Here is a 13,889-nt window from a genome sequence, read left to right as displayed (position 1 = left end):
GTTTCAAATTCGAGACATATTTCAACAGATGGACTGGGTCCAAATACAACACAATAGCGTAATAAGTCTCGAGCATCTTAATCTTTTGGTACAGTCTCTGAGGACTCTGCGTGCGAATCTTCAAAAGCAACCAGAAGTGAACTTGGCAAGAAACCTCGCTGGTTGCGTACTTAAAGCAAGCTAAAGAATCAAATCTCACCACAAGGCATCAGAACCTGTTGTTTCGGAGCAGGACAAGAAAGGATTGCGCGAGAGAGCCATGCGTCGGAATTGCTGGAGGTCGTGCCTCTCTCTCGCCTCTCTAAGAGGAATCCACGGCCTCACACGTCGAGCCTATTCACTTGGATGTGAAACTGGCGAGCTCGTTGGGCCGATGACTGCTGGTCACGTGCTTCCGTGCAGAGGTATGGATCTACCTATCGGTTTGCTCCTCAACCTCTGTTCTATTCATTTTACGACACCATTGTTTTTCAAAGTTGATACGTTAAATGATGGGCCATGTTCTTTTCGGCTGTTTGAATCGAGTCGACTCGTTTACAGCTCATTCATAGCCTATTGCATCATTTTGTAAATTAGGGTACAAAACTACAAAGGACTTTAATCTCTATTTGTTTCGTAGAAAATAAATAATTTTAATCGTTTATATTGTTTACAAAAATGAATAAACGAAAATGTTTATATCATTTACAAAAATGTTTAGTTCTAAATTATTGTCAATAATAAAAATATTTTCTATTGACTAATTATTTCAGGCTTATTCATTTTTGATGAAACAAATGAAACCTTAGGTAAAAGGGTTTTTCTAAAATGTAAATAGCATTTGGTAAAACATTACTTTGACTTAAATGCCTTTTAGAAAAAAAGGACTAATTTTTTTTTAAATAGTTGTAATTACGAAAGTTTAGCGATGGCAAAATTGATAGAAAAAAATATATATATTTGCATTCCGGAAATGCTCAACTTTAAAGGTATTTGGAGGACTTTAAGAATGTAATTGTGAAACGGAACTTATATTTGCCCAAAGGTTCTAGAGCCAACATGATTTGGAAGAGTGGTTTTCAAATGCATCGTTACTTTCCTTCTTTATATACAACCGAAGGGATGAGTAGGGACCAAGCAGGAAAACAAAAAAAAGGAATGAGTAGGTACCAAAGCTAATAAGGCATCACCCGCCGTGGTGGGCTAGCGGATCATTTTGTGACTTACCGAGGTGCGTGGGTGGTGATTTTTTACGTGCCTCCCCAGGGTTTTACTTCCAGCTGTCGGCTGTGCATCTTATCATTAAATGTGGCTTCCTTCAAGTAGCCATCTCAACTATTGATGTCTTCAAGTAGCCATCTGGCATCGGGAAAGATTCTATAGCCTAGGACGACGGACCCGGACATGAATTTCGGGTATTGATGTCTTCAAGTAGCCATCCGGCATCGGGAAAGATTCTATAGCCTAGGACGACGTACCCGGACATGAATTTCGGAACTACTTCGTAGACGACTCTAGGATTTTTGTACGAGATACGTCGTGGAAACATTCGTCCGCAACGAAAGTCGTATACGTTTCGAGGAGGATGGCCGCCACCGTTGCGCGTGCAATAAGACAGAGGACCTACGACGCTGTGAGCGTACGGAGAAGGAGCGGTCGACCGGTTGATTGGTCAACCAAGGGGGGGAGGCTCCCGAAAACCACTGGCCATCCCTTACGTACGACGGCCCATGGAGAAAACCATGACGATGACTGTCGTCCACCGATTCGCGTACCTCGCTCTGGTTTTTCTTTTGAGTTCGATAGACGGGTAAAGAGGGAGAGAGAGACATCATTCTTTTCTCAACTCAAGTCGAAACTGTTTGAGAAATCTTCGTTGGTGCACATCCTTCTTAAGCCGCATTTTCCTCTCGCCGAGCCGAAGAACCGGGCCATGTCGAGCACCGCCGGATTCATGATCCCCTGCAAAGGTGTGCATAGTTTCCGGCTTCCCCGCTTCGGTTGATCGGAATGATATTCACCATCGCAGGCGGGATTATTTTAACGTTGATTCCGTTCGGTTTAGGTCTTGATTTTTGCGTAATGATGAATTGCCAGAACAAAGCGTGGCCTCGCGCCTTTTTTGACACTGGGTCGTGATTGTCTTAATTTTGATGTTTGGTTGTTGTAGCGGCGGTCGCGTGGGAAGCGGGGAAGCCGCTGGTGATCCAGCAGGTGGAGGTGGCTCCGCCGCAGGCCATGGAAGTGAGGATGAAGGTGAAGTACACCTCGCTATGCCACACTGATCTTTACTTCTGGGAGGCCAAGGTCAGTGAATCTGTTGCTTGGTAGCGTCGTAGCTCCATCGATTCAATCGTCCATTTCCTCTTTTTTTCGTTTCTTTTCTTTTCTTTCTTTTCTTGCTTCTTCGAACGTCAGTTTACAGGTAGCGCATGTGGTCTACACGATCTAGATTAGTACTTAACAACTTACCATACAGTTAATAATCTAGGACGAAAGGAGGCTATGTGTCGCTCCTTATCACCTCAGGGGTGTGTCGGAATGCACCCATACTTAATGATGCGCCTGGTGAGTTTTTGAGATTTCCCAAATCAAGGATTTCTAGCACGGGAAAAAGAGGAGGGAAAGTTGAAACGGAAAGAATGGTCTGAAAAAACTCTTTCACTCCGGAGGAGAAGAATTGATGGTTTTTATTCCCTTCCTCAAGTCCCGGTTTTTCTTCCCAAAGCAAAATAGGGATTGGATTTGGGACATTGTGTTTAATAGTCAGTCGTGCCAGCATTCTCTGCTGCCTAAGCTGGGAAGAAAAGCATAATTCGAGTTATAATTTCTCGTATGATGCTGCTGCTAAGAGCTTGACCTTGTATAAAGCTCTAAGCCCTGGTATGTTTGGGTTCTTGTTTCAGGGGCAGACGCCATTATTTCCTCGCATTTTTGGCCATGAAGCTGCTGGGTATGCTTTTAATCCTCTTAACATTTACGTGTTGATGTCAAGTTTTAACTATTACAGTTTCTACTTGGTTCTTTTTTTCCCTTCGCTGCTCTACAAATAAGCAATTCATCTTCTTATGTAAAATTATAAAGACAAAAAGAGTCCAAGAGAAAAAAGGATTTAAGGTTTAGAGATCTGGAAAGTAGGTTTTTAAGTTCCGCATCTGACTGAATTGTGGCAAAAATGGACATGACTGTACATCGACAAGCAACAAGAAGTACCGTATCAGGTGTCATATCTGTATTAAGGATCAGTTTGCCTTAGAATAGCCAGGAAGAACAAGTGTTGTGATTTGTCTAAATTTCTTTTGGAACTTGATATCAATTTCCCTTTGTCACGTTCTCATCTCTCAAGTTTCAATTTCACTTGTAGGGATGACCTTCTTCTAGTCATACATGAATCATTTTTGAGTGTCGACATTTTATGTGGAAACATTTTTCAAATTTGAAATTCTGCAGCAAGTGATAGAACTTTTGCTGCAGAAGGCATGGATAGTGTGAAACTTACTTTGTGGCTCTGACGGTAAAACAGACATGTCGATAATTCAAATTCAGAAGCATCAACAAAATTACTAAATATAGGCGATTGCTAATGTGGCACTAACTAGTCAAGTCTGTATTTTTCAAGAATTAAGACTCAGCAGCTGAGTCTCCGTGTCAGGCTTGGATTGCAGAGCTAAAATGACCCGTTGCTAAATTTTCATTCCGCAGGGTGGTGGAGAGTGTTGGAGAAGGGGTGTCAGATGTTGCAGTTGGGGATCATGTGCTTCCAGTGTTCACAGGGGAGTGTGGAGAATGTAGGCATTGCCAGTCTGAGGAAAGCAACATGTGTGATCTGCTAAGAATCAACACCGAGAGAGGGGTTATGCTTAGTGATGGGAAATCTAGGTTTTCCATAAATGGTACACCAATAAATCACTTTCTGGGCACGTCCACTTTCAGTGAATATACAGTTGTTCACGCAGGCTGTCTAGCAAAGATTAACCCTCTTGCACCTTTGGATAAAGTCTGTATTGTCAGTTGCGGCGTTTCTACGGGTTGGTCTGGCTGAATTTTGATTGTTGACTTCTGTCTTTAAAATCAAATTGCCATTGAAGTAACTAAACTTGTTGTCTTTGGAAGTTCAGGATTAGGAGCCACATTGAATGTCGCGAAGCCGAAACAAGGTTCTTCTGTTGCTATATTTGGTCTGGGAGCTGTCGGCCTAGCTGTAAGTTGTCACAATCTTTTCAATATGAAAATGATTGTTAATAATTTTTCTGGTTTCATGACATTCTGAGTTTCCTAATTTTCTCAGGCTGCAGAAGGTGCTAGAATTGCGGGTGCATCAAGAATAATTGGAGTTGATTTGAACCCGAACAGGTTTGAGGAAGGTAGTGATGCATTTCTTTTTTCTTTGTTGACCCTAAGTCGTAGAGTTAAATGAAATTCCTTATTCTCGTATCTCATTTCTATTTCCAGCCAAGAAGTTTGGAGTGACCGAATTCGTTAACCCAAAGGATTACGACAGACCTGTTCAACAGGTTCTAAGTTCTTGACCTGTTCCTCTGTTTTAAACTCCATGTTTCATTCCCCACAAGTTTTCCAATATTCTTTTAGGGTGGATACCTTCATTTGATGTCGGTGGAACTCTGTATAGTCATTTGTGACTTGGCTTCCAATGAGTGCAGGTTATTGCTGAAATGACTGATGGTGGTGTTGACAGGAGTGTGGAGTGCACTGGCAACATCAATGCCATGGTTTCAGCTTTTGAATGTGTTCATGATGTATGTAATTGACAACCGCAGTGGCATTTTTCTATTTGTAGGCATTCCTCTCGTCATTTATTTTGTCAGAATTGCAAACATGAAAAATATTGCAAATTCAGGGATGGGGTGTGGCTGTGCTGGTCGGAGTCCCCAACAAAGATGCCGTTTTCATGACAAAGCCCATCAACATTCTCAACGAAAGAACGCTCAAGGGGACATTTTTTGGGAACTACAAACCTCGGAGTGATATCCCTTCTGTTGTTGATATGTACTTGAACAAGGTAAAAGAATAGTGAGTTTTCTTACTTCCACTTTTATCTACTGTCATTGGACTCATTGACAACAGGTGACAGATTATCATCCAAAAGTTCTCTCCTCTTTTCCTGCAGAAACTGGAGTTGGATAAGTTCATCACTCACCGAGTGCCTTTCTCCGAAATCAATAAGGCTTTCGATTTGATGGTGAAGGGAGAGGGCTTGAGGTGCATTATCAATATGGAGGACTAGGACTGGTGTCAGATGCTAATAAATAATCTCTACTCATGTTAGTGCTAATAACTCATCTTTGTCCGTTGTGAGATAATGACATTTAAAGAACGTGCAGCTATCTTTTCCCCTTGTCATTTCCCAATTCTATGTCTTAATACATCTTGATAACATTACATCCCAGATTATGTTTGTTGCGACTGAGACTAGAATTATTACTGCTTGACTGTGGGGCTTTCCAAGTTTTAACTGCACTAATCAGTTGGCCTGCAGTATCATTTTGTCAAACTTTCAGAGTGTGTTTACTAGGAGGTGCACTGGTTTGGCAGTGCAGTTTGGAGTTTTTGCACTTAATGTAGTAACCCAAATAGAGAGATTCAAATGGTAGTTCAACCAATCTGTCTCAGCGTTGGGCAAGGTTTTGTCTCTTTTTGCTGGGTTTTCCTGCAAGTTCTTGACAGAACTCAGTGTTTCATAGTTTCAATCGGGGTGCTGATTGTCTTGGAAAAACTCAAATTAAAATGCATTCAGTTGTATATTTTCCAATATTTGTTTCTCCGGGTCAAAATGATAATTAACAAAGAGACGAGTGCAGACATCAAATTCTGTTGGTGAATTTTTATTTGCCAGTCACCATTAAAAGAGAGAACATGCACATTTTGATGATGTACAGAGAAGTTGTGATCATCCAGAGCAGTAACAAGACAGGAGTGGGAACTTGAAGCAGATCCTGCCCCGTCTATGAGTGGCTTGTTTGCAATGCTTCGTTGCAGTCCGGCTAGTTCAAACACGACCCTATAATTAAATTTAAATTTAAATTGTGTTTGAACAAAAATACTATTGATCGGTCAGAATTTTTTGCCAACCGGCAAGCCGGCGAGACTAGGTACCCTGTTACTACTGGTGGCAACTGCCCTACCATGGTTCCTGCATAATCAACATGAAACTCACAGCGATCTTTCTTATAAATATCCAATGGAAAGAGGAACTGATTGCATAATCAACATAAAACTCACAGCGATGTTTCTTATAAATACCCAATGGAAAGAGGAACTGATTTGTAATAATGCAGTCGAATTTCGTCCCACTGAAAGTGGCAAAACCCGATCCGATCGTCACTAGACACTTCTTGCTGGTAAGAAGTAGGATCCCCTTAATGAAAACAAGTTTGAACTTTCAGGTGCATTAACATAAGACCCCAGATTTCCAAGCACAAAAAAATTGCTCAATTGGGCCTACAATCCTAATTTTTACGGAAGAGAGAGGGATTAGTTACCTTACACGAAGAGAAACGAAATGCACACCGCTCCAATCAACGCTTGAATGAAGGGTCCTGCTTTGTTCTTGCCCATCTTCTTTCCAGAAATCAATTTCGCCTGAGTGAAAGCAAATGAAGCTCTCAAAGTCAAAGCCACGGTTATACACTCAAAAACATGGCACTAGCCTTGGAAATCATTTTGACTGGGGCTCCTAACGTGGCTTCCTTAGAGATTATGACGCCGATCATTTACATGATAAGGAAGTTGGAAATCGATTGATATGGATCCCTAATCCTAATGTGGCCTCATAAATGTGTTTCTCTTTTGCAATTGCATGTGTTGCCACCGCGGCCGGTCGGAGCGGGAGGCTCTGAATTTGATCGAATCCGGTGCATCTGCCATCGCCGGCACGGCGCGTCGAGGAACGTTGTTACTGGACCCGGTCCATGGGCTACGGGCATCACATGTCCGGATTTAGCGCGAAACCGAAAAGGCCCAAACCAGCCCAACCCAACTCAAGGCCCGAACAGGGCCTTTACTCGAGAGTTAAATCATCGAGCGAGATCTGCGCGAAGCGTTAAAAGTCACCTTCGTTCGACAGGATCGCCAACCACCGCCGCCGATTTGCTCCGACGGCGCTGATCGTCGGACTCCAGCAGCTTCAAGTTTCCAAGTTTCCGGCGAAGGATTGCTCGACCTCCGATTCCGAGGAAGCATCGACGCATGCCTCGATACAAAGACGAGCCTCCCGCAGTTCGCGTCTACACGGTCTGTGATGAATCGAGGTTCGTGCTGATACCTCAAATCTTTTTTTTTTGTTTTTGTTTTTCTTGATTTGATTGGCCGTTGCATGCAACGGACGAATTAGATGCTTTTCAATAGATTTCTCGACGTGATTCGGCTTCTCATTGCTTGATTCGGTCGTGCGCTTTTTGTTTGGGGGCGGGTATAATTTGGTTCTTCTTTGTTTCCTTCGTGTTCTTGACGTTGACAGGTACCTTATCGTGAGGAATGTTCCCGCGTTAGGATGTGGAGATGAGCTGTTGAAGCTCTTCGCCACTTACGGCGACGTTGAAGAGTTAGTACTTTTTCCCTGTGTTCCCGGATATATATTTGTAGTTTTTTTTGCAGATAGGAGTTTGAGTAATCAATCATAAACAGTTTGATATCCTCAAATTTTGAGTTTCTATCGATATTCAAAGGGAAATTCTCCAGGTCTGATCTTTGGTTGCTTCTTCAGATGTAAACCGATGGATGAAGAAGACTGTGAGCCGTACACTGATGTTTATTGGATCAAGTTTTGTCTCGATTGCAATGCTAGGTGATTGGATTTGCTTCTTCAAGTGCGGAGTTCAAGTTGTCTCCACATGTATCGTGAAGTGTATTTATTCGGGCTGTAGAGTGGCTCTAGCATCCTTAAGTTGACACCCTCGTTCCATTTTCCTTGATAGGTTTGCAAAGAAAAAGTTGGATGAGTATGTATTCTATGGGAATAGACTGCAAGTTTCGTATGCTCCCCATTTTGAGAGCCTCTCTGATACAAGAGAGAAGTTAGAAGCTAGAAGAAAGGAAGTTCTTGCTCGGTCTAACTGTAAGCTTTTATGATTGGGAGCACAATTTTGATGTTCATCTAAACATAGGTTTTCATATGATAATAAATTTAGGGTCATTTTATATGTGTCACGTCTGCTGATGTAGCTGGAAGATTCAAGGGTACTGCCACCTCTAGCAGTGTCGGTCTGGTCAAGTCTTCGGCTAATGCAAGTTCCTCGCAGAATAGTGCTGTTGGTCAACAGATCTTCAATCCTAAGAGGTATGTTAACGAAGCCTTCAAATGGTGTTCTTCAAATGCTTTCAGCATGCATGATTAGCAGTCAACCTTACTTTCCTTTGTGGTGCCAGTGCATCGCAGCTCATTCCTCATGCTGACAGTTCTCCATATTCAAGGGTTTCCTCAGAGTTGGTACGTTACTCCATCACACTGCTAAATATCAATATGGTTGCTCCAATTTAGTTCCACTTTCTGCAATTGTTGGAATAGGTTTAAAGTGACTCATCGAACTACTTGAGGTGTATCTGTTATATGACAGTTAAGATGATCGCTGAACTTGCTTTGTTCATTTTTTGGTCATATTAGCTCAAACTGGGTTATTTTGAGACAAATTTTGTTCCATGCATAATTGGAGATATTTATTTTCTGATTTAAAGTGCCGCATATTGCTTGTGTCTAGCACTGCATGATGTCAGATATGCACATCTATTTAGAAGACAGTAGCATAAATTGATCAAGAAATCACTATTTAGAAAAAATATACACAGTAGAATGCGCGTGCTTGACCTGGTTAATATTTGTGTTGCTCTTTCCATTTAGGTTCTACCAGTATAGTTTCCAATATTCACATATTGATGCAAAAGTTCCTCTGTTCCTTTACTTTAGAATGAGTTAAATTAGAGGGCCATTCTTATCGCTTCTTACCATTGGCGTTGGGAGAATTTGGTGCTTGCCTTCATCTTGCATTTGATGTTTGATGCATTTAGCTTGATATTTCATAAAATCAAGCTCCAGCATCCAAATGTGTAATGATAATCACAGATTGTCATTATTTCCTGGGGCTAAACCACTAATTTCTTTTATTACAACGGATCTCAGGATTATTTTCAATCCCATTCGATGAATCAGACAGTGCGGTTGGTCAGAGACAAGCTCAATAAGGTGAGAAGCTTGGTCTTGCAGACTTGGTGTAAAACAACATTTGATTCTGATTATTCCTGCCAATGCGTGTTTCAGATTGAATCAAGTGGTGAGCGTCCGCAATCAGGACCTGCAGTGAAGAAAGCTCGCGTGGACAACAGAAGGAGAATTTGACTTTTATTGAAACTCAGAATTGCCCTCTGTCAAAGGTTATCTTGATGTCTGGCACACTGCTTTTATCTCACTGGTATGGACTCCCCTCATGTTGACAGTGTTCTTGTCTACTTTATGTGGATCGGATCTGTAAGTTATATGTGGTAAAATCATCTTCACTTAGTTCTAGATGGCTAATTCTAGAACTAGCCCAGGGAGAAAACCACGACCAGGATTGTACATCGATAAGCAACAGGAAGTACCTTAACAGTTGTCATATCTGTATTAAGGATCAGGTTACATCTAGAATAGCCAGGAAGAACAAGCATTGTGATTTGTCTGAATTTCTTTTGGAACTTGATATCAATTTCCCTTTATCACATTGTCATCTCTCAGGTTTCAATTTCACTTGTAGAATATCCTCCTTTGAGTCATTTGTGGAATCATTTTTCAGTGTTGACATTTCATATGGAAACAGCTTTCAAATTTAAAATCTACAGCATGTGATGGAACTTTTGCTGCGGATGGCATGAACAGTGTGTCACTTTATTTTACCTGGTTCTGACTTACATTAAATTTCTGCAGTGCATCCTCCAAGATAGTGAAACATACTTTGTGGCTCTGCTGGTAAAACAGACATGTCAATAATTCAAACTCAGAAGGATCAATGAAGGATTATTAAGTATAGGAGAATCGCTGATGCGGCACTAACCAGTCAAGTCTGTATTTTTCAAGAATTAAGACTCAGCTGCTGAGTCCTTGCTTCAGGCTGGGGTTGTAGGGATGTCACTCTTTTGAGTCACATGTGGAATCATTTTTTCAGTGTTGACATTTTATATGGAAACGGTTTTCGAATTTGAAATTCTACTGCACTTGATGGAACTTTTGCTGCAGATGGCATAGACAGTGTGTCACTTAATTGTGTCTGTTAATGACTTCCATTAAATTTCTGCAATGCATCCTCCAAGATAGTGAAACGTACTTTGTGGCTCTGATGGTAAAACATACGTGTCATTAATTCAAACTCAGGGGCATCAATGAAGGGGTTATTATGTATAGGTGAATCGCTGGTGTGGCACTAACTGGTCAAGTCCGTATTTTTCAAGAATTAAGACTCAGCTGCTGAGTCTTTGCTTCAGGCTTGGATCGCAGAGCTAAAATGACCTGTTGCTAAATTTTCATTCCGCAGGGGATCACGTGCTTCCAATGTTCACAGGGGAGTGTGGAGAATGTAGGCATTGCCAGTCTGAGGAAAGCAACTTGTGCGATCTGCTAAGAATCAACACTGAGAGAGGGTTATGCTTAGTGATGGAAATCTAGATTTTCCAAAAATGGTTCACCAATAAATCACTTTCTGGGCACATCCACTGTTGGTGAATATACAGTTGTTTATAGAGGCTGTCTAGCAAAGATTAATCCTCTTGCACCTTTGGATAAAGTTTGCATTCTCAGTTGCGGCATCGCCACTGGTTGGTCTGGCTAAATTTTGATTGTTGACTTCTGTCTCTAATATCAAATTGCCATTCAAGTAATTGAACTTCTTGTCTGTGGAAGTTCAGGATTAGGAGCAACATTGAATGTCGTGAAGCCGAAACAAAGGTTCTTCTGTTCCTCTATTTGGACTAGGAGCTGTTGGCCTAGCTGTAAGTCATCATGATCTTTTCGATATGAATATATTGCTGAATGCTTTTTCTGGTTCTTTGACATTCTGGTTTCCTTATTTTCTCAGGCTGCAGAAGATGCTAGAGTTGCAGTTGCATCAAGAATTATTTGAGTTAATTTAAATCCAAACAGGTTTGAGGAATGTAGTAATGCACTTCTTTTTTCTTTGTTGACCCTAATAAAATAATAGAAAGAGATAGATTTGAATGAAATTCCTTATTCTCGTTTCTCATTTCTAATTCCAGCCAAGAAGTTTGGAGTGACTGAATTCATTGGCCCAAAGGATCATGACAGACCTGTTCAACAGGTTTTAAGTTCTTGACCTGTTCCTCTCTTATAAATTCTGTGTTTTGTTCCTCCCTAGTTTTCCAATATTCTTTTAGGGTAGATAACCTTCCTTTGGTGTTGGTGGAACTCTGTATACAATCATTTGTGACTTGACTTCCAGTGAGTGCAAGTTATTGCTGAAATGACTAATGGTAGTGTTGACTTGAGTGTGGAGTGCACTGGCAACATCAATGCCATGGTTTCCGCTTTTGAATGTGTTCATGATGTTAGTATGACAACCGCAGTGGCATTTTCTATTCTAGGCATTTCTCTGATTTTCATCTTTTCCCCTTGTCATTTCGTGATTCTATGTCTTAGTATATCTTGATATTATTACATTGCAGGTGATGTTTGTTGCCACTATGGCTATAATCAGTACTTCTTGACTGTGATTGTGTGGGACTTTCCATGTTTTAACAGCACTGGTCAGTCGGCCTACAGTATCATTTTGTCAAACTTTCAGATTATGTTCACTAGGAGGTGCCCTGGTTTGGCAGTGTAGTTTAAAGTCTTTTCACGTAATATAGTAAACCAAATAGAGAGATTCTAATGGTAGTTCAACCTATCTCAAAGTTGTCGTGTCCTTTTGCTGGGTTTTCCCGCAAGTTCTTGAAGAAGTCAGTGATTCATTGCGGTACTGATTGTCTTAGAAAAACTCAAATTAACATGCTTTCAATTGTGTATTTTCCCATTTTTGTTTATCCAGTTCAAGAATGGTAATTAAGAAAGAGCCGAGTGTGGGCGTCAAATTCTGTCGGTGAATTTTTATTCGCCAGTCACCATTAAAAGAGTCCCATTAAAAGAGAGAACATACACGCGATGTCCGAAGGATTTATGATCATCCAGAGCAGCAACAAGACAGGAGGCTAAAAAATGATATGAATTTATCGAGAGAAATCAAAATCTGTCACACTTGCGCAATTAGCTCGAAACCAACATTGCTTAGAACATTTTCACTAGTAATAAATGCCTTCTATAATCCCAATTGAAAAACATTTTAGGATGGCACCAACTTGATATGAAGGTATAGGCACATCACAAACTGGCGCCATTCATCCATATGTGATGATCATTTCCATGTATCACTTGGATTTCTACTCTATCAATTTTCACCAAACTCAAGCCAAATCGAACGACCACGAGATGCGATATTCAAATATTTACTGGTGCCATTTCAAACATTTAACCTGGAAGCGAGCATAAGCTTAGAGAGAGGAACATACAAGTCCAAACAACGGTAATAGTTTAATCCTCCGGTGAAGCCGGTCCGGCTGAATTGGGTGGCGTAGTAGTTGATGTCCTCCTCCGTCAGCGAAGAGGGCAAGTCAACCTGGCTGCCCTCCAACAGTTTGGTCCTTCCCGAGTACCCTAGATCCTTAGGGACGCGAGGTGGGCCTGGGTTGCGGGTTGTGAGGAACAGCTGAATGAGTTTGGGAGGATCAGCTTTTGCAAAGTCCTCTTCTATCTCTCCAGGTTCCTACCAAGTACAAAGATTACATACATACACAGTCAGGACTTGCAGAATTCAACTTTGAGCTTCTACTCAAGCCGGGCATGGTCTATGATCTACGTTTTGCCAGTGGCCACGACTCAAATATTCAGCTCCGAATCTTTTATAAAATGAAACCCAAGCCAAGTCAGATCTCGACTGCACAACCTGAAACCTGCAAACATAGTGATCATCTCCGTACATCGCCCTTATCGACTCGACGGGCTTCTTCTCCGGATCACTCGGGAAACACGTGCCGCCGGGGCACCACGGGACGCTTGTGTTGACCAACGCCCTCACTCGGTCGGGCCTGAGCAGGCACAAGTACCACGCCATGATCGCCCCCCAGTCGTGCCCCACCACGAACGCCTGCCCGATCCCCAGCGCGTCCAGCATCCCCACCAGGTCCCCCACCACGTGGAACGCCGTGTACGACTCCATGCGCAGCGGTGCGTCGGTGCTGCCAAAGCCCCGGAGGTCGGGCGCGACGGTGCGGTAGCCGAGGGCCGCGAGGGACACCATCTGGGGGCGCCACGAGTACCAGAGCTCCGGGAAGCCGTGGAGGAAGAGGACGGTGTCGGGGCCGTCGCGGACAGACGCCACGTGCATGTTTATGCCATTGGTGCGAACAGTCGCGTGCTCGATCTTCTCCATTCTTTCGACGTTTTCCTGTTTTGTGAGTGTAGCGAAGGAGATGAATAGACGAAATGAGAGTATACAATGAGTCGAGAGTTGCGGTCTCTTACGTGGAACCACAAGAAGCAGCTGTAGGGGAAATAAGAAGAGAACGGCTCCGTCACTCTTCCAGCCAATTGTGACGGAGCACGCTCCACCGTCAGTTTTCCCCTCGAAACCAGTTAATCGGTACATCCAGTTTTGCTGCGAAAATATACTTTAAATTCAACGCTATAGTGTTGTTAAACTACTCCATTTGATGGGAATTTGAAAGAGACAGAGACAAAAAGACTTTTCTCTTTTTATAAAAAAGGAGAATTAGGCCCTCGGCATGTCCTTAAAAGACTTAAAAGAGGAAATAGGTGGGAGAACCACCCTGGAGTGGGAGATCCCGCGTTGTCCTCCGTATTCCCTCTATGTTGGGAAGAC

General features: G+C 42.2%; 3 protein-coding genes across 7 annotated transcripts; 2 read left to right on the top strand and 1 right to left on the bottom strand.

Moving 5' to 3' along the window:
• The first annotated feature begins 229 nt into the window (after positions 1 to 229).
• On the top strand, positions 230 to 5,432 carry LOC104426870 (alcohol dehydrogenase 3). 2 transcript variants are annotated; one of them, XM_010040046.3, is made up of 10 exons: positions 230 to 404; positions 2,150 to 2,286; positions 2,886 to 2,932; positions 3,682 to 4,007; positions 4,098 to 4,180; positions 4,268 to 4,343; positions 4,432 to 4,493; positions 4,641 to 4,736; positions 4,838 to 4,999; positions 5,108 to 5,432. In XM_010040046.3, exons 1-10 carry the CDS (start codon positions 260 to 262, stop codon positions 5,222 to 5,224), a joined length of 1,251 nt encoding a protein of 416 aa, XP_010038348.1. In that variant the 5' UTR covers positions 230 to 259; the 3' UTR covers positions 5,225 to 5,432. The 2 variants fall into 2 exon arrangements, with proteins under 2 accessions (XP_010038348.1, XP_010038347.1); XM_010040045.3 differs by lacking the exon at positions 230 to 404 and adding an exon at positions 1,610 to 1,949.
• Positions 5,433 to 7,051: 1,619 nt separating this feature from the next.
• LOC104426872 (RNA-binding protein 48) lies at positions 7,052 to 11,979 on the top strand. 4 transcript variants are annotated; one of them, XM_039305638.1, is made up of 13 exons: positions 7,052 to 7,247; positions 7,457 to 7,540; positions 7,703 to 7,783; positions 7,914 to 8,053; positions 8,161 to 8,275; positions 8,365 to 8,425; positions 9,113 to 9,175; positions 9,251 to 9,401; positions 10,497 to 10,776; positions 10,867 to 10,950; positions 11,037 to 11,101; positions 11,215 to 11,276; positions 11,641 to 11,979. In XM_039305638.1, exons 1-8 carry the CDS (start codon positions 7,186 to 7,188, stop codon positions 9,326 to 9,328), a joined length of 684 nt encoding a protein of 227 aa, XP_039161572.1. In that variant the 5' UTR covers positions 7,052 to 7,185; the 3' UTR covers positions 9,329 to 9,401; positions 10,497 to 10,776; positions 10,867 to 10,950; positions 11,037 to 11,101; positions 11,215 to 11,276; positions 11,641 to 11,979. The 4 variants fall into 4 exon arrangements, with proteins under 4 accessions (XP_039161572.1, XP_018721010.1, XP_018721012.1 ...); XM_018865465.2 differs by having other exon boundaries at positions 11,215 to 11,851; XM_018865467.2 differs by having other exon boundaries at positions 10,862 to 10,950; positions 11,215 to 11,851.
• Positions 11,980 to 12,130: 151 nt separating this feature from the next.
• On the bottom strand, positions 12,131 to 13,442 carry LOC104427993 (epoxide hydrolase A). The gene is made up of 2 exons (XM_010040995.2): positions 12,954 to 13,442; positions 12,131 to 12,773 (listed from the first exon to the last, which is right to left on the bottom strand). Exons 1-2 carry the CDS (start codon positions 13,437 to 13,439, stop codon positions 12,471 to 12,473), a joined length of 789 nt encoding a protein of 262 aa, XP_010039297.2. The 5' UTR covers positions 13,440 to 13,442; the 3' UTR covers positions 12,131 to 12,470.
• Between the last annotated feature and the right edge of the window lie 447 nt (positions 13,443 to 13,889).

This window comes from Eucalyptus grandis, chromosome 11 (genome assembly GCF_016545825.1).
Source record: "Eucalyptus grandis isolate ANBG69807.140 chromosome 11, ASM1654582v1, whole genome shotgun sequence".
NCBI classification, from domain to species: domain Eukaryota; kingdom Viridiplantae; phylum Streptophyta; class Magnoliopsida; order Myrtales; family Myrtaceae; genus Eucalyptus; species Eucalyptus grandis.
This window is presented reverse-complemented; position numbering and strand designations above follow the sequence as displayed.